The 19,918-nt window shown below is 36.8% G+C and overlaps 1 protein-coding gene across 2 annotated transcripts in view; it reads left to right on the plus strand.

Annotated features, from left to right (window-relative positions):
* The window catches only part of SLC25A21 (solute carrier family 25 member 21), a 242,723-nt gene that overhangs the window by 206,410 nt on the left and 16,395 nt on the right, over window positions 1–19,918 (plus strand). Inside the window, exons 4-6 of one of the 2 annotated variants that reach the window (XM_071557904.1) lie at window positions 9,744–9,810; window positions 16,145–16,204; window positions 18,642–18,749. In XM_071557904.1, coding sequence (XP_071414005.1) covers window positions 9,744–9,810; window positions 16,145–16,204; window positions 18,642–18,749 — 235 coding nt within the window. Of the gene's footprint in view, window positions 1–9,743; window positions 9,811–16,126; window positions 16,205–18,641; window positions 18,750–19,918 lie in introns of both variants that reach the window. The other variant, XM_071557905.1, reaches the window with a different exon arrangement.

Here is a 19,918-nt window from a genome sequence, read left to right on the forward strand (position 1 = left end):
ATTTAATGAATCACAGCATCAGTTTAACACAGAGAAATGCTGTCAGTCTTTCCATAAAACACATCTAATTATCCTCTCTATGATTTTCTTTTTTTCAGTGTCAGATATATATTTCTAAGCACATATCCCCAAAAGTCTATTTTTTTCCTCTTATATCAAAACTAAAAATCCTTTTCTTACATTCTTTAGCTTCAATAGACATAGGTGTGGAGCTACTTTAAAACAGTGACTACTTCCTGTCATACCAGTTACAGCAGTACTGTTAGCAAAGGAGAAAAAAAAAACCATAAATTCGCTTCTAGTGTTTGAACAACTAAAACTCCTTCTGTATAAATGAAACAGTCTGCCATTTCTGACAGTCCAAAATGCAATGAAGAATTTTTCTGTTTCAGAAGCTCTAGGCAAAGCTGTTTTGGCATGTCTGTAGCTTGTTCCTCTTGCAAACAAAGGAGCAGCTAGATGGAAAGTCTCGGGGAAGAAATGCCGTCAGTTGTAAGAAATGAGACATGTAGACCCATTCTACAGCCCAGCTAGTGATTACATGCAGGTAATTTTGTAAGAACCTAGACCAGCTGCCAGTGATAATAACACTGCCATTTGCACTGATTTCAGTAGAAATTAAAGCAAACAGACCAGCTCAAGGCTTCCTAGAAGCATTGGCCAAACTGGTATTTTGTTTACTGGTGTTGGAGTCAGACTATGAGAAAGGTGTTCAGAAGGCACAGGCAGCGGTGGCAGAGAGCCCTGCTGCTGCCCCTATGGCCAGGCTGGCAGCAGTGGGAATGAGCCCAGCGTGCTGCATCTGGCAGGGTCCTGCTTCACCACCCACCAGCATCACCATCCTCCCAGGCCCCAGTAACTGCCTCGGCAATCTCAACCCAGCTTCAGACCCCTGGCATCTACATCTACATTTTTAATACAATTTAATTTAATTCCCATTAATATATTACTCAAGCAGTACATGGTAACAGAGTACCACTTAAATAATCAGTTTATAATCATTCTTGGGGAAAAAAATCCAGAACAAAATGTCCTTTTCACACACACACAGAACTGTTGAGACTATGTTGTGTGTTAAATGCAAGGCTACACCATCACCTTCCTAAATTATTTTCCTTAGGGGCTGAGATATAACAAAACACAAGAAAGCATGTGAAAAACATGCAGTATAAAGGTAAAAAGGATCATCATTTGAATAGAAAGAAATTTTAACAAAGATTCCTTGTTTTACTCTTACTTTTTGCTGCCAGAGATAGAAGTAAGGAAGGAGAAGGTTTCATCTTTCCCTTTCTTGAGGGATTTATATTTAAGTGTGTCCTGTAACTCATGTAAATTCAGAGTGCAGCTTTCTAAGCCAAAAAATTAGCAAGGATTTTGACCAAGAGATTGAGAGGTGATTAAAACTCATGGATGAAAGACTCATTTCTCAGTAAGAATAACAGTCACATGGATGATGGATCATAATAACTTCATAATCTGACCCATATGCAGTAAATATGGTGATGACTGTCATTTTGAGTAAGTGAGGTAGATTGATGCTGATTATTAATCCATTTCTTGGACAGTCTGATTGTTTCTGAGCCAGCTTCTCCACTGTTTAGTAATTTCCTGAAGTATCATAATAGCCTTCACTGACAGTCTCTTCCTTGTTAACCAGTCACTTTTCATACTCTGTGTTGTCTGAATTTATTTGAGGTGTTATTTTCATTAATTGGCCTGCTTCTAGTGTCCTTACAGCTGGACACTTGATCTTTCAGCATATTGCATCACATCAGTGTTACTACAGGCACATGATAACATATGATTCTGTATTACATTTACTTGCTGCAAAATATTTATGTTTCTCCTTAATTCCCATGTGTTGCAATGAAATCTCAGTGAAAAAAAAAGTGAAATATGCTATGAAAATAAGGACCTAGTATTTAGTATCAGTGTCTAAAATGGCAGATATCTGTATAGCAGATGCAGAATAAATATAAAAATTTATTTTCCTAATAGAAGCCACCTTAGCTAACTTTATTGATAACTTTATATGACGTTCCTGTAGAGATATGTATTTAACATTTGCAGTAGGATAATATACATAACATGCTTCACAAGAACAGAAAAGCTTTTTGGAAAACAACAGAGTATCCAAGCCTGGTTTCTGTGTCGAATCCTAAATATCTTTTCAATGATGCCAAATACTGTGGCACTTGTCCAGAATGACACTCAGCCTTCCCTGTAGCACAGCCTTTCAGCTGGGCAAATGATTGTAGATGCTGTGATTGAGGGTGAACTACATATGTAACCTTATTAGTGACTTACAGTTCTCAAAGTGAATGGCTGGATATAAGTGCCTTTTTCTCAGTGATAGGTACTAATTTGCACCTGCCTTCACTAAGCACTTGGTAGTCTTTCTGAAACTTCTGGGAATTTAAAATCTTTTAAATCTCCAGTTAGGACAACACAGAGATCACTTCAGACTAATAGCTATGTTAAAGTAATATTGCCGTGGTTTCAGTTATTTCCTTTCTGTTAATAATAAATTCACAACATGCTACATACCACAAAATTAAAAGGTGCCTTTTCCCTGGTACAAATGAAACCCTAAGCAAATTTCATTTTATGTTTAGACATATTTTCTTCCTCTTTTTGAAGAACACCCACCTTTTTACGCACCAAGTCTTCAAATTTCCTTCCTTTTATTGAAATAAAACATTTTGTAAAATCAGAAAGTTGTGCATTTGTTTAACATAAGTGATGTGGTCATGAAACCCAGGTCTTCTATTTATACTTGGGATAATGCAGAGGTAATGAAAGCAGAATTCAACCTAAGAGGGTTTTTGTTTCAATTATAAAACAATGTGGGTAAATGCCTTGGATTTGGCAGCAATAGAAAAAAGAGAATATTGTGCTTATGCCTTCAATCAGCTTTATTAGATCCTTAAAGGGAAAATTATGTGAAAGACAGAGGAAGAAAACAACAAGAGCAAGATCTCAATTTCAGTATAATTCAGAGAAAATAACTGATTTAGGTTGGTCATCTTGCCAGGGTGAATGACTCAAGGCTTCCAAACAAGAAATGGAAACCAGAAGGATGAGGAAAGCCTGAAAGTACAAATTGAGAAGATATGATTGACTGCAATGTTTCAAAATCAACTGCTGCAAAGATGAGTTTGGGCTCTTGCCCAGAATACAATTGAATGGTGATGTTCATTTAGACCCTTAATGCTGAAACAAAATAAGATGTAGCTCTGTTTCTGTTAGAAATTTATTTGTTCTTTCCAGTGTCTCTAGCTCGGGATATGATGTCATGTCCTCTCTCTTCTATCACACCCTGCAGTGATTGCTGCTGCTGCTACTACTGCTGTTCCATAATTTTATTGAACACCAGTTTTCTGAAAGAAGGCCTGAATCCAGGTGATGATATCTTTCAAAAGGGAAGTGTCATCGCCATTTATTAGTTGCCTCTGAAAAATCTTATACACTGTGAGCAAATAGGCTGACTCAGTGTTGTTGACCAAGCAAAAGAGAAGTATAAGATCTTTGTGTGTGTGTGCTTTCTTACTGGTAAAGCCATTCAAGCTGTTGTTACTATCATGCTAATTTTTCAAAATTAAGTAAACAATTCATTCTGCAAAGATTTTTAATAATTGTATCTTTAATGGGCACAGTTTGTAAAACATTATGTGGAAGATATAGGGGCAGCTTCTCCACCTCAGGCACAGGATGTTCTAAAAGAGACCATGCTTTATGCAAAAAATTAGTCAGTTGACAATAGGCAGTGATGGGATTGTCTTATACTTCCTCCTTTCCTTTATTTCTTTCATCTCACTGGCTGTTCTTAGTAACCTTTTCTCTGTTTCTATTTCAAATCAGGAAGGAAAAAAAAAACCTAAACCACAGCTCATAATTAAATACTGAGCTAGTTCTTACCATGTTTACTGAATTACATATTGCATATATGGATGTATATCCTCAAAGTTTTTCATGTGTTTTTAGATTTCTGTACTTAATGTGTTCCATAGCAATAGACCTTAACTCCTTCCTGTCTGTTTTTCATGATGAGATTTGCCTCCACAGAGGAAAGGAGGAGTAAAACATTGAAACTCATTTTCAGATTCCTTCACATTTTAGGGCTTCATAGAGCGATGAATATAGTTGTTGGGCTCTGTGGATTCTCCTGATTCACTGTAGGGATTTCTCCAGCACACTAGGGACACCACATGGGAGGTAAACATGAATTAGGGGTCTGTACGCAGCTGCAGAGGTAGGTTTTTTGGATTCCAGAGATCCAGTGGATGGACTAGAGTGCTGCAGTGAAGGAATATAGGCATTTTTAGAAAGAACTGGCCAGAAAGAAGAGAGCAATTAGAGTGTATGGAGCTCTACGTGAGGATGAATGATGAGAGTTTATGGGTAAGGATTAAAGAGCAGACTCACAGTGGTGACTTGGTGTGTCCTATGGGCTGCTGGACCAAGAAGAACAGATGAGACAGCCAGAAACAGCCTTATGTTTGCAGACCCTGATTATGGAGACTTCAGTCACCTTGATACCTCATGGAGCAGCAGGGCATAAGCAATCCAGCAGGTTACTGAAGATCATTAATGGTAACTTTTTAACACAAGTGAAAGAGTCAATGGAGAGAAGTGTTCTGCTGGAGCTCTAATGCACAAGTGAGGAAAGTCTCATTGAAATGAAGGTTGAATGGAGCTTTGGTTGTGATGAGATGGTGGAGTTCAGGAACCTGAGAAAAGGGAGCAAGGCAAAAAGCAAGTTCACAACCCTAGACTTCAGGAGAACAGACTGTATCTTCTTCATGGGCCTGCTTGGAAAAGTCCCCTGATGAAGGACTCTGGAAGGAAAATGGGTCCAGGAAACCCGGATAGTTTTCAAGGATCACCTCCACTTAAGAAATCCATCCCAATGATGCCTAAATTCCTGAAAACACTCTCAAAATTACATTAGTGGAGATAGATAGATAAAGTAACCTTTATTTAACTTCCAGGTTCACACCAAAATGCGTGCATGCATGTCCATTTGATGTTACAGTCTTTATAACTTTCAGTAATTAACATATGTGATATCTATAACTAACCCATGATACCTATTTCCCCTGGTGCCCACCCTCAGAACTCTTCAGAACTGCCCTTTGGAGCCCCTCCAGGGCTCTGAGGTTTCTCTTCTGTTTTGTCTTCAAGCTATCTTATTGTCTCAGTTGAATTCTTGCAGGTGCTTCTTCAAAACAACATGTCCTTTGCAAAGTTTGGGAATGTGTGAGAAAACGTATAGTGATCTCTAAAAACCACCTAAAATGTGAGCAACTCAGAAAAATCCATTCAACCTACATAATTCTAAACATCTGCAAAATACACACTAAATTCTGTAGGCATCACCAGCATGCAGGAAGTCAGGCAAAAATCCCAAGGGCCTGTGTGTTTAAGCAGGAAGCTCCTGGCAAAACTCAGTCATAAAAAGGAAGTATACAGAAGGTGGAAGCAGGTAACATGGGAGGAGTATAGAGACAGCCTGGGCATGCAGAGACATGGTTAGGAAAGTCAAAGCCCACTTGAAGTTGAACTTGGTACAGGATGTGAAGAGCAAGAAGAGCTTCTGTATGTGTCTACTGAGGTGGGTTGAAAACTACCTGAATGGCCAGATTCAGAGGGTGGTGATCAGTGGTATAAAGCTTGACTGGAGGTCACTAACTAGCAGTGTACCCCAGCAGTCAATACTGGATCCAACTCTGTTCAACTCTGAGGGTCAAATACTACATGATTCAATTATGGAAGCAAAACTGAATAATTTATTAGACACACATTTCGCAATATAAAAACTCTGAAGGCAGGACATGCAAATAAAAGGGAAGGGTTATGCAAACAAGGTAAGAACAAAGAGGCTTCAGACACTCTTGTAACATTAGAAAGCTATGTCTTATCTCACAAGACAGATAGGACTGTATAACATAGTCAGGCTTCAATTAACAGTCTCTGATGTATCTCCCTGGCACTCTCTGTTTCAAGGTCTGAGCCTGAATCCCAACATTCAACATCTTCCTTAATGTTCTGAATGATAGGACAGAGCGTACATCAGAAAGTTTGCTAATGGTACAGACATGGGAGGAGTGGCTGGTGTATCAGAAGGTTGTACTGCCAATCAGGTGGACTTTGGCACACTGGAGAAATGGTCTGATGGGGATGTCATGAAGTTAACAATAGGAATAGGTGAAGTCCTCCACCTGGGGAAGAATAATCCCATGCACCAGGGCCCAATCAGCTGGAAAGCAAATTTGCAGAAAAGGACCTGCAGGTCCTTGTGGACACAAAGTTGAGCATGAGCCGGGAATATGCCCTGCAACCAAAGGTATACTGGTATACTGTAAATAGTATATTGGGCTGTTTCACCTCCACTCAGCACTGATGAGGCAACACTTGGAGTACTGGGTCATTCTGGTCTCCCCAGTACAAGGGAGACATGGACATAACACAGAGAGTTCAGCTGAAGGACCACTAAATGATTAAAGGACTGAAGCATCTTCATGTGTGAAAAGGTTGAGAGAGATAGGACTGTTCTGTTTGGAGGAGGGAAGACTTATGGGGATCCGATCAGTGTGCACAAGTACCTAAAGGAAGGGTGCAAAGAGGATGAAGTCAGGCTCTTTCCAGTGGTGCTAAGTGACAAGACCAGAGGCAATGGACACAAATTGAAGCAAAAGGAGTTCATGTGAACATCAGGAAACAATTTTTTACTGTGAAGGTGACTGAACCCTGGCACAGGCTGCACAAAGAGGTTGTGGAGTCTACCCCTTGAAGATATTCGAAAGCTGTCTGGACATGGTCCTGGACAACTGACTCTAGATGGGCCTTCTTGAGAAAGGGGTTGGGCCAAGTGATCTCCAAGGGTTCCTTCTATCCTCAACTCTTCTATGATTCAGAAGACATGGAAAATTGCTTTTTATATTTTCAGTTGCCATTTCCTTGAACTTTTAAATAATCCACTGCCTCCTCTGATGATCATCTGAATCACTGGTATTTTGACACTGAGCTGTGATAGAATGCTGTATTACCCTTCAGAAGTGACCATCTGCCTCACAGTATTGCCGAGATCACAAATCTATTACTCACATTCTTGGTATATCCTTCTCCTCAACATTCTCGCTTAAAATTTTTCCTGAGATCCTTAGAGACCATGGGAATGTTACAGGGTTTATATATGCAGCAGCTGCGTGCATTTTGAGTATACAAGAGGGCAACCTGGAAAAGGAACCTGTCCTGCTGTGTAAGCCTAGGTAATGCTGCTGTGTGTTTTTAGAACTGAATTGTTGCTTTACACTGCATATTTCTCTGCTTATGTATCTTTTGCTAAAGAGAACATCTGGATCGCAATTGGGTCTCACATTTTGTAGTCATAGCTACACCTGTAAGAGCAGTGGAGAACTTTTCATTCTCCAATTGCAATCATGCAGAGTACTAGAAATCCAAACAAGTTGCCTGCTTTAGATATGGTTACAGAGGTTTAGACTGAGCTGAAAGGAATAAAGTGTTTATAGGGATCTATGTTCTTGTAGCTGATCCTATTTGGACCTCAGTTCCAGTTTGAACTCATATTAAAATGTGTGAATCACATGCTTAAAGTTATTTGACATTTCAATAGCTTGCTGAAGTAGCAATATACTCTGAATATGTATGAGCCTTAAAGACTAAGACCGGACCAGTACTAAGAATATAGACTAATACCAGGATGGATGGGGGTCTGAGTAATCTGGTCTAGTGGAAGGTTCCCTGCTCATGGCAGGGAGTTTGGAATTAGATGATCTTTAAGGTCCTTACCAATGCAAACCATGGGTCCAGTATATCTATATTGTTCTATCCATATCTATAGGTATTTATTAGGTGAGACTGGGTAGATTCAAACCTCTAAAGATGCAACCAAATTCCTTAAATCCCAAGGACTTTCAGTGTTTTGTCAGGAAGCCATAGTTGTATAGAATGCTCAAAGTATCCTTTTATCATGGATCAGAGTTCATTACTTGCTTACTTCAGAGGAAGGATAAGCAAGATTTCCACTCCAGACCATCTTATAAGGCCTAAATTGCATCATTTATGTTGGAAAAGCTTAAGAAGAGAACTCCAGAGAATCATTCAAAGAAGGGTGGGAAAAAGGTTATAACATTTGTACTATTTTGCATTCACAGGGGGAATGCAAGTTGAATTGTTTTCCTTTGACATTCACAGGCTAACTATAGGAGAATATGGTGATGTCATGACTCTTACACTCTGCAAAAATATTCCAAATAGTAGGCTGCTTTAGAAAGGTTAATCATCACATTCCGTCACCTCTTTTCAACATTTTAAAAAGAAACAAATGCTTTGCTTTAAGAAGTGATTTTTTTTCAGACAGAATCCTCTTACAGTTCTGAATAAATGTGCATAAACTGAAGATGAATAAATTGTAAGATATGCTTTTGTTGGCTAGCAAGATAGTCTTAAGCTAAGGTGGGAGATTCAGATTAGATACATGAAAAAAAAAATTCACTCTTAGAGTGTTCAAGGCCTTGGAATAGGTTGCCCAGGGAAGTGGTGGAGTCAACATCCCTGGCAGTGTTCAATAAGCATCTGGATCTGGCACTGGGTGATATGGTTTAGTGGTTTAGGGCTTACAGTCGTAGTGCCAGGTTGGACTGGATGATCTTGAAAGTCTCATACAACCTTGATGATACTGATTCTTCTTGGTGATTCCATTAGATACCTGTCTGAACTCTGCCCATGCACTAGGTTAGTGTGAAGACCTAATAGACAAGAACTGTCTATTTTTGTCTCATATGGGGATTTTGACAACTATCTGTCATTTCAAGCATTCCCAAGTACCAACATTGTGCATCTACATTGGCCTTGTAAGCAGAGTTCAGGGTGCCTGCAAATGCCATGTGTGCTTGTAGCAGGTTATCTATCTATCTATCTATCTATCTATCTATCTATCTATCTATCTATCTATCTATCTATCTCTATATAGACAGATAGAAAATTGAGATTATGCAAAGCAAAACATTGCAACAAGTATATTTTTGGGTTCAGGACAGCTCCAAAAGTCAGCAGCTACTGTAAAATCCTTAGCTGTTTACAGAGCCAGGCCAAGAGAGGGACAGAGACTTGAGTGAGTACAACGTCAAGATACTGCTCAAATGTTTTTTCCAAGGTGAAATACGTGCATTCTGTTATGGCTCCGTGACTAGCTAACTTGTGTTAAAACTAAATTGCTAACAAAAACCCTTCATATATTTTGAGTCATGTTTAAAATTAACTTTAAAATGCATCTTACCCTAGCATCTTAAGATGAGCGTGCAGGTTTTTTCTATGTAACTTTCTAAAGTCACAGGGTTTTTTTCAAATCTGTGTTTTGTGACTTGACTTTTTAATATTATTGCTATGTCAAGAAAATGAAAAAGTTGAATTAATATTTCCTTTCATTGTCAAAACTATTCCTTTCCTTTTAAATGCACTTTCTCGTCTACTCAGAAAAAAATCATTTAATTTTTACATGTGCATTGCTGATTTCTTTATATCATCTCACCAGCACATGATATAATTGGTATCACATTAGTTATTTAACAACTAAACAGAGAGTATTGTTATTTGTCTGTATGCCTGGAAATGCTGAAAAGATAGTTGATTTATTTGAAAGTGAAAATAAAATTGGCAGTATGATAATTATATGGGGTTTTATCCAGACAAAAATAAATCTTTTTTTTTTTATTTGACAGATTACTTGGATTCTACAAAGGAATACTTCCTCCTGTCTTGGCTGAAACACCCAAAAGGGCAGTGAAGGTAAAAACCCTAAGCTTCCTCCTTAAAAATATAAGTAAGGACAGTGGCAGCTGTAAAGCACTTTATTTCTCCCCCACTGATTAAAATTAGAATCTTAAACTTATATGGCATATTAATCCTCTGACTTTTACTAGGAGAAAAGTTTCCTGTTTATAGTACAATGAAAACTATCCTTGATCAAGGAGTGTAGGATACTGCTCCTAAGTGCTAAGGTATTTTTGACCTGTATATCTAATGTTACAAAAAAAAAAAAAGCAATTATTCTATACTGTCAAAATTAATAAAATAGCTTAAGTGCTATTTTAGCATCTTAATTACAACTGGTTTAGATATTTTCTTTTACTGAAAATGCCTACCAACTAATAGCTTAATAAATTAATACAAGAAGCTATTAAAAAAGCCACTACTAAGTACTTACTTACTAAGTACTCACTTGAAGCAGTATATCTGTAGGTCAGAAGTGGTGCCCAGAGTTTTCTTGTGCTCCAAAGAGCACTCTACTCTGTACTCTTGCTTTTTAACAGACTGAAGACAGTAATTCGGTCAACTCCTCATTGTGCAAAGATTTTCCTCCAGCTCTCTTACAATTGAAATAGATGCTAGCCTATCAAAGTGTATTTTCTGTCAAATGCTGATCTGATTTTCTTTTATTATCCTTTTGTTTCATTTGTAGAGCATGATTTTAGTAAAATTCCTAAGCAACATGTTTCAATACATCAATTTCTTTCAGTTGTCATGCAACCTTTTTAATTAAAACCTACTTATTAAGCACACCATCTTAAAGTTTTCAATCTATCAAAGCATCAGTTGTGTTAAGAACAAATATTTCTTTGTCTTTCACTACAGAACTTTGAAGTTTCCCATAGATGCACCAAATGTGTTATTAAACAGAATGTCTTGATTTTCGTTCTTTTTTTTTTTTTTTGGTCCTTTTTAAAAAGGCTGCATATGATTCTGCTCCTTAGTCTGCAATTAATCATTCACATTCCAAATCCTTTACAGAGGAATAATATTTGTATAAAGTGACAGGATGTGACCTTGTAACAGAAACCTAGCGGAGTTCTGGTAATATCATCTTCATGTTTGCACTGGCATCTTAGATGCAAGTGACATATGTCAGCTATCTCAAAATTATACAATAAAGCTAACAAAACTAAATTCCTATTTAATAGCAATGTGGCAGTGAAGAATAGATGGATGATATTTAGAAGATTACTAATAACTTGTTTTCTTTATCCTTTAATGTTTCCTCTGTCTCTCCATTTAATTTCCTTTGAAACAGGACAAAGTAAATCTGTGCTTTTTAGATTCCAACCTATATTTAGTTAAAATACTAACCCAGGTTTGATTTATCCTACCAACCTGAGTCATTCAAAAATTTCAAATCACTTTCTTTTACTTAAATTGATTTAATTGACTTAACCTCAATGATATTCAATATAATTATAGAATGATAGAAATATGTAGGTAGGGAGGGATCTCTGGAGGTCATCTGGTGAGCCTCCTGCTCAAATCAGGGCTGACTTCATGATTAGATGAGGTTGTTCAGATGCCTTGTCTGGTAGAGTTCTGAAAATTTTCAAGAAAGGAGTCTGCAGCCTCTCTGTGCTCTTTCTCCTGTTCTTATTTGCTTTCACTGTGAAAAGTTTTGCCTTATCCCCAATCCAAATTCTCCTATTGCAACTTTTGCCTATTGCCTCTCATGTTTCTATAGTCAGCCTCTGAGAAAGCCCCACTGTCTTTTGTATAACCTTTAGATGGTGGAAGATGGGAATTAGATCACCTTAGCCTTCTTCTCTCCAGGCTAAACAGTTCTCTCAATCTCTTGTACTCTTGTACATTGTAAGCTCACAGCTCCTTTAATGTCTTACTGGTGCCCCCCTAGTAGAATGCTTTCTTCCTAATTCTTGGACATTTATGTGAGGGCTGAGTTTTTGCAACTATGAGAATCAGATTTAATTGGGAAGCATGGACAGTAATGAAACAGTTGAATTCTCTAATTATTTACCGTATTTTTTTACATTTAATGCTGTTCCAAAGACATCAGGGTGACTTGAAGTTACCTTGGGACATCAGCTGTGTTCTACCTTAGAAGAATTCAGTAACATAAACGTGCAGGACAATAATGTCCTTGTATTAACCTGGATATTGGAGCAATTAAATGTGCCAGCAATTAAATTATATGCCAGTACAATTTCTAACATCCAAATTGGAATTTGTACCCATGCTTTGGTCTGAAGAGAATTTCTCAAATTTCTGCTACCCTTATTAGGATATGACTAGAAAGGAAAAGTCACTGCTTCCTTTGGCCCACTCTCCACCTTTTACTCTTCTAATAGTTTTCCTCATCTTAATGGGCCTCATGCTATCCCTACTCCACTGCCAAAATGACCAGTGAGATGTCAAGGAAACCTATACTCAGTCCAAATATTTTGAGACTTGAGAAAACACAAAAAGCAGAGAGGCAATTTCTATGTTCCAACAGTCTTGCTTTGTCTTTGTAATGAACGTTTTTGAAAGCTTTTTGTTATAGTATCAAGAAAGTGTGAAAAGAATGGACAAGAGTGATTTTGTACTAAGAAGAAATGTACTTGTGCTGCTAGAACCTTGTTTTTATCTGGTCTGTGTACTTGCAAATAAAAATAAAGCTACTAAAATGAAGTTATTTAGCTCCAGTTTTTCAGTTAAGTGTTGAAGATACAGCCTCATTTTTAGTCAACTATATTCTCATGTCTGTCTTGCTATTTCTTTTTTTCTTTCTCTTTATTTCCCTCCTAAAAAGAAAGCTGGTATTTCTGGAAGATGAAAAGTCAAAGTTTATAACTTTCTGTTAGATTGAACTTGGAGCAAAGAAATGATTATGCCAATACAATGGTTAACAGATGAACTTTGGGGCAAATTTATACTGTTCATGTGTTCCCAGACATCTTGTTTCAAGCATGTATTTTTACCTTAGAGTTATTGAGACATCTGGTGAGTACTTTGGCTATTTTCTGTGTAACTTCAATTAAAGTGTATCTTTGCCAGACGGACGATATCAGTTATTACATACACAAAAGCTTGTTTTAAATATGTTTATTCTGAGAATTTTTTTTAATTGCACAAAACTAATAACACAACTGTAGAGGAAAAGACAATTGATGCTGTATTTTTAAAAACATTTTGGGTGGACACACATGATATAAATTCATATAATACATCAAGATACTTATTTTTTGCAAAATTGTATGTATACTAGCCACTCTAGTACATCCAGTGGCATTTATATTGAGTTTTATTGCTATTGATTTGCTTTCTTTTAAAAGTTATGTAAAGCATAGTTATTGTTAAGTGGTTATTTAATTTATGACTCTAGGAAGCTATTGATTTTTAAGGTAACATTTTAAAGACAAAAAAACTGCTAGGTAATGTACTTCTGCCTTTATTGCAAACATTTTACAGATCTGCAATGCTATGGAAAACATTAAGGAATACCAGAAATTCCGTTAAAGGTTAGGAGGGTAACAATGAGTAGAAAGATGCTGGAGAGAGAATAAAGCAAACTTTATCACAATAAGAAATTAATTTAGTTCATTGAAGCAGCTTACCCACCCACTTTGTCATGAGACTTCCTTTTACCTATAAAATATCTTCTGTTGTCCAGAAATAAAGACCTATGTTTTAAGTAACACTTCTATCTTTTCTGAGTAATGTCAAGGCCAATACAACAATTTTAAACATATTTGCAGGATATTTGCAAGCTAAAATACTCAATCTGTACACTGTTTGGAAGGCAGTTAAAATCTGGGCCTGAATTCTAAGACCTTTTCTTAGATAATGATAAAATAATCCCTACTTAGGATATCAAAAAGTATCTATTCATTTACCAAAGTATCAGCCCTTTAGTTTTCAGAATCTAACACCCTGATTTTGCATAATTATGTATACATATTCCCCTCTGTTTTAAATCAGTGGCATTATTGACATATTGACACTGAATTCTCTGATAGTTTTGATGTGATTCCAGTGGCTTTTCATTTGAAGCAGGTCTTGATTGAAAAAATTTATTCACTTTGCCATAGGACAAGGTTCTAAACAAGTTAAAATGAGGATACGGTGCTTATTACTCATGTTCCTGTATACGTGGTTTATGAAAATGCTGTTTTGTTCTGATAGGTCTGTAGCAACTAAACCGTGAGGTTACTGAGTTTGTCTTCTTTGGCTGAGACTCAGCACAGTTTACTCAGTCTTTCTGTTTTGTCTTAAATCCTCAATTTCCTTACGTTTCTGATGATTCCCATGTCTCCATTTACCTCAGTGCCCATTACCTTCATCTTGTGATGAAACAGTTGGATTGTCTCATCCATGGGCACATGCTGTGTGGAGGGATCACAGCCTCCTGCATGGGCATAAAATGCACAGTCTTTCAGAAGATCCTGCCTTAATTTCAATCAACCTGCTCTGAGCTAGTCAAGTGTTACAGGATGGCTTTTGAAAGTACCCAGGAAAATCAGAGGTTCTGGTTATTTACTTTTGTTATACTGGGATGTGACAGCTCTTACACTAGTAGATATGCACCTGCACTGGTGCAGTCTTGGTAAAACTGTGTCAGGTTTTTTTTGTTCATTCCCATCATACTGGATGTGCTGAGTAAAAGCCACATTTTTTTAGCATGAATACTTTTTTGACAGATTACAGGACTCACAAATAGTGAGTTGTAGTTACAGGCCTTGTGTTGTTCCATGTGTGCAAATTATGTGGAATAACACCTACGATATCTTTGGGTCTTACCCAGAATTCAAATACCTTGTCTATAACCCACAAGATTTTCTTATGTCCTCATTCATTGTGCTAAAAGATCATTTTTACTGCCCTCAGAGTTATCTGATATAGCATCAACCTGAAGTGCTTTTTCAATGGCTTCAGCAACAAATTTTCACAATTCAAATTTGAAAAACTATGGAATTTCTTCTATAGTCTCCTTCATAAACTTGTCAAACTCTCCCTTACAAGTCATTAAGATTTTCCCCCCTCTACTCTAAGTAGAAGACTGTTTAAGGACCCCACTCCTTTGGTTATAAGAAAGCTTCATCAGAGCTCAAGCCACGTTCTATTTATGAGTATTTCTTACTTTTATACCAAATTACTTTATGCTACATATCTTTGCTTGTTTTTCATTCCTGCAACCTCTCTTTTGCTCAACTAAACAAGAAAAGGATTTATTCCATCTCCATTCTTAAAAATACCTCTAAGTTCTCCTTAATGGTCCTGGTAACCCTGTTTTGAATATGCTGTAGTCTTAATTATTCTTCTTTAAATAAACTTGGTCAGATTATGTGCTGTTTCACAGGGTGTCTTACCAATACTTTGTAATATGTCACACATATCTTTATTTACAGTACACCTTAACTCATGCATTTTACTTAGACTTTGTGTCCACAGACAAGGAAATGGGCAGCAAAATTTTTATGCTTATGCCCACAGGAAGCTTCTTGCTGACTTTAGTGCAGTTATTTATTCTCAAGACTCTCCTTGGAAGAAAAAATCCATTAATTTATTCTGCTTTGATTTTTGGAATTCATAAAAGGCATTCTGAAAAGTAACGGGTTTGTGTGGGAAGAAATGTGGGACTGCAAAATGAGACATTTAAAAATGTTTGCCTTTTGCCATGTTGGTGAAGCTGATCTCATTTCTTTCTTGAAACTCAAACACTGAGAAGTGCAGCTTTCAAAACTCATCCTCCAAGGAATTGCAGATAGTCAGAACTTCTAAGCACCACCTATTTGAAAGAAGACGATGATGGGCTGATTTATTTGTAAAGAGAGAAAAACCTACAGGAAATGTGTCTTTTGACAGTAGAAAATTATAAAAATCTACAGACTTTCCATCTTCAATATCTGCAATTATATATTCTCTGAGGAGAAGTAGACTAGTCTTTGAGAAATGTGAAAGTTATTGCGGTACATTCTGTTGAAGATGTGAGGATGATTTCTTGGGAATGATCATAGTATCTACTACTACATTTATACCAGTATATGAAAGTTAATGCTAGGGGAAGAGTTTATAAATGGAAAATATGATGTATGTGTTGTAAGCAAAATTTTGAAATGTACTTATGCTGCTATTATGAATGACACACTAATAAAATCAGTTTTGAAGCCTGATTGTCTACTATTGCACATCTATCACTGCTACAGAGAATATGAAACAAAAGTGGCTAATGCTTATTTTGGAGAACTGCATATAGCTTCTCAGAACATGAGGTAGTGAAGTTCCACTGTAGTTTGCTTTTTACTAATTTGCTAATTAACTCATAATTTTTTCATTACAATTTCAGTCTAACATTTATTTACAGTTTTTCACCTTTGAACAATACAAGAAGCTCCTAGGATACGCATCATTACCGCCAGGACTGGTATGTATGGGTACAGAACTTCATGTTCTAATTTAATGTGTATACTGATCAGTCTCATCTACTTCTTGCTGTAGAAGAAGCCCAAAATTAAAGGCTCCAATTCAATTGAAAGTTTTTCAGAACAGACTTGTCCCTCAAAAATATTGATAAAGAATTTATCAAAATGATAGCTTCCGGAACTTTTGTATCAGATATCTTCAAACTAATTCCCTACAATGTCATAACATTTGTTAACATGGATAACAGCAGTCCCCATGAAAGACTGTGATGCAGCTTGTCATTCTTCATTCTTGCAAAATAACAAAAGAAGTTGAACATTATCAATATTTATTTATTCATGTAATAGTGACTAGTTTGATACCTCAACCTCAAAGTGCTGATCTGCAAGGCACAGTGCAACTATAAGAAAAATACTGATCTCAGTCTTATTCTAAAGACTTTAAAACAGAATCAGAAGTTATTGATAGGAAATTGCTAGTTTTTTTGAAGTCAATTACAAAACTCTTACATATCAGTGGAGCTAGGAATTCATCTCAAGAACATAACGGGTTTAGAAACAAACTACAGGGCATACATATACATGGAAAGGCATTAATGCTAAGATGTAGTTTCTTGCATGTGTAATCTGCATTCTCATATGTAGAGCTCAATTCTGTTATTGTACCATTTGGAATAAAATACATTTTGTAAGAACTACTGCTTCCTGCAGTGGAAGAATGTAAATCAGTAAATTTTTATTTTTCACAATAATGGTATCAGAACTATGAAACAGGTGATATTTTATGGATATACTATAAAAGTTTTGGTTGTTTCAGGTCTCTTTCATACAGTATTGCTTCCATTTACATCTATCTGCCTTTCACTGCAGTGAGTGAATGGTCATGGAATTATATTAACTAGTTTAAAGCAACTTTCCTCTTCCTCTTGACAATTCCACTGACCCAGTAGTTGTTTACAGTCTCCCCTATTTTATCTGGTATTTTTCAGCAGGCACTTCTCATCCTTAGGTGTAAATAGAGACACTGATATTTGTTCTCTAGCAAGTGAAAAGAACAAAGCTGAAGGTTCCCTCATACCCCAGCACTTTTTTGAGGGCAGGAAAATATGGTGAAAACTTAGAAACATTCAACAGCTGACCTGGAGCTGCTCTGATTCAACAGGCACAGCAACCATCCGACCCCCTCTATGGTGTAGTACTGTTACCCTAGAGGCATTTTTGACCTTAAGATGGCCATGGTAGTGTGGGGAAAAGAAGACTCAGAGGGATTCTGGTATAATCTAGGTAGAATGTTTCTAGGTACCTCAACAGACCTCATATCAAGACATTTATTGTTAAAAGAGAGATGCATACATTAGCACCATCCTCCTGCTGGCTTCAGTTTTTGGTTAATGATGAAAGTTCTCATCTCACTGGAAAAGTAGATTTGTTGGTTACACAGCCTCCTCCATAAGTCAGTAAGGCTGGTGTTTGCCACTACCCTTCTAACTTTCCATTCTTCTTTTTCTTGAGCTCCCAAGAGTCCCTGCTCAAATCCCTCTGTATTAAGTAAGTTTTTTCTCACTATTGTCTTTCCTTACCATTGGTTTCTCTGAATTTCAGCAAATGTACTGATTATATTGTATTTTGGTCCTGGAACTTCTTTCAGCCCCTAAAGAGTTTGAGGATATTAAGTGGAAGCAATAAATATGTGAAGTGATCAATGAATTTAACCCATCTGAATTTTCTCAATGGACTTAAATATTTTAATACTACTTTTTTGTTCCAAACAAATGTATTTTTAAATGCTGTGCTATGATGTAAAGCAAAGCAGTAAGTATCTCCATATCTATGGCTGAAATGTACGATCAGCTTCTAAGTAAATGGAGGGAATTCATGCTTGCAGTGAATGCTGACATTTCCCTATGTGCCAGTCATTCCCATTCAAACCATTCTAAGATTGATACTTCCCTAGGAGAACTTTTCTTCTGCTTGTGCAATTTACTTAAGTATTATTGGGCTCTTTTAATTCCTTACATTTGTTTTTAGGTTAATATGTTAGTGTTATGTGCTTAATGCTCAGTTCAGAGATTTTATTTTTTCCAGTCTTGCATAACTGCATCTATATTTGTGTTATTATTCAGACTCCACCCAAAGATAACATGAGGGCATTATTTTTCCATGTTTTTGTAATAATTTGGTACCACATTTTTTCTTCCAAGTGAAAAGAGGACAGTGCTATGATATTTTATTTTGTCTTTTTTTTGGAATGTGGTTTATGGCTATTGTCATATTGTCTTCATGAACTGTCAGCATACAATCAGGGACTAAAGTTGTTTAGCAATAGAAAACTGCTGCATTACTGTAATCTTGCAGTTTGCATTGTCTCATTCAGTTTCATAATCTGATGTATGGGAGGTTTTACTCCTTAATTTTTAACTTTCATTTTAACTTTCCTAGGCATTTGCAGTTGCTGGCTTGGGATCTGGGTTGACAGAGGCAGTTGTGGTTAACCCTTTTGAAGTAGTAAAGGTTACCTTACAGGCCAACCAGAATGCCTTTGCAGAGGTATGAAAATTGCTTTATTCTCCTTTTCCTATATAATGTACTTCAAGGTTCATATTTAGAGCAGAATTTCTGTAATATCTTGGGTTGATGTATATGATGTTCCCAAAAACTTATAGAAATGGAAAGGGACTCAACAGACAATGCCTTTAGATCTGTAGAGATGCACACAGTATTGTGAGAGGCATCAGCATCTCCACTGTAAATATTCCATGAAATGCAGCTTCATCTTTCCAGAGCAGCCAGCAGTGCCGCAGTGTGAGAAATTGTAATCCAGAAATACAAACCTCAGCCCCTTGTACAAAGTGCACTTACCCCAGTGGGCTCAGACTTCAAGTGGGCACTAAAGGTTAGTGTAAAACACCGCAGCCCTGTGCCCTATCCAGAGTCCAGCTGGTGTATTTTATGCTATATTTCTAGATGAAATTATTTATAAGATTTCACACTTATTAGCATAAACTTGAAAATTGTTATATAATAAAGCATATTGATAATTTAAATTCTTGATTCACTTCAGGGTTTTATGAACTAAATACTGTTTTGTCCAAAGAAGACAGTGTGCAAAACTGACTTTATCCATGGTTCTGGTACTGGCGAAAGTGGAAGAAGTTTAAATTGGAAAACAGTGATTCATCAAAATCAAGTGTTCCCAGGAATGCACCAGCTTCTATTAATTTTAATGTAGAAAATGTTCCAGGTTAAAGTGAAGGAAGACAGTAACACAGTTCCTTCTTTCTTTTCTCAGTAAGGCTAACAATTGTCAAATCAGCATTTGCAAAATCTTTTTAGAAATCAGCTGTACTATGTTAGAAGTGCCAAGTCACATAAGCATGGCATGAAAAGGTTGGCTGAGTCCCTGCTGAGGCATGACTTTTGCATATTCTACTGTTAAATGTTGAGTTAATACTTGCATGCCTTGTAGCACTCATCTGCACAAATTGAACCCTTTGAGGTTTATCACCTGGCCAGTTTATCACCTCACAGTAAAGAGGTTTATCACCTGGCCATTTATGTAAGCTGTTTGGGCCAAGCTTCTCAGGTACACTCTGAAAAATTATTGCCACTGATTTTCAAATGTCACAGACTAGCTGGTACCTGCCTGTAACTCATCCAGAGAAGTATGCTCTTCCAGAGTAAATTTAAAAATGTTTGGTAAAGTTCTGTTCTTTTCT

This window comes from Pithys albifrons, chromosome 6 (genome assembly GCF_047495875.1).
Source record: "Pithys albifrons albifrons isolate INPA30051 chromosome 6, PitAlb_v1, whole genome shotgun sequence".
Classification (NCBI taxonomy): domain Eukaryota; kingdom Metazoa; phylum Chordata; class Aves; order Passeriformes; family Thamnophilidae; genus Pithys; species Pithys albifrons.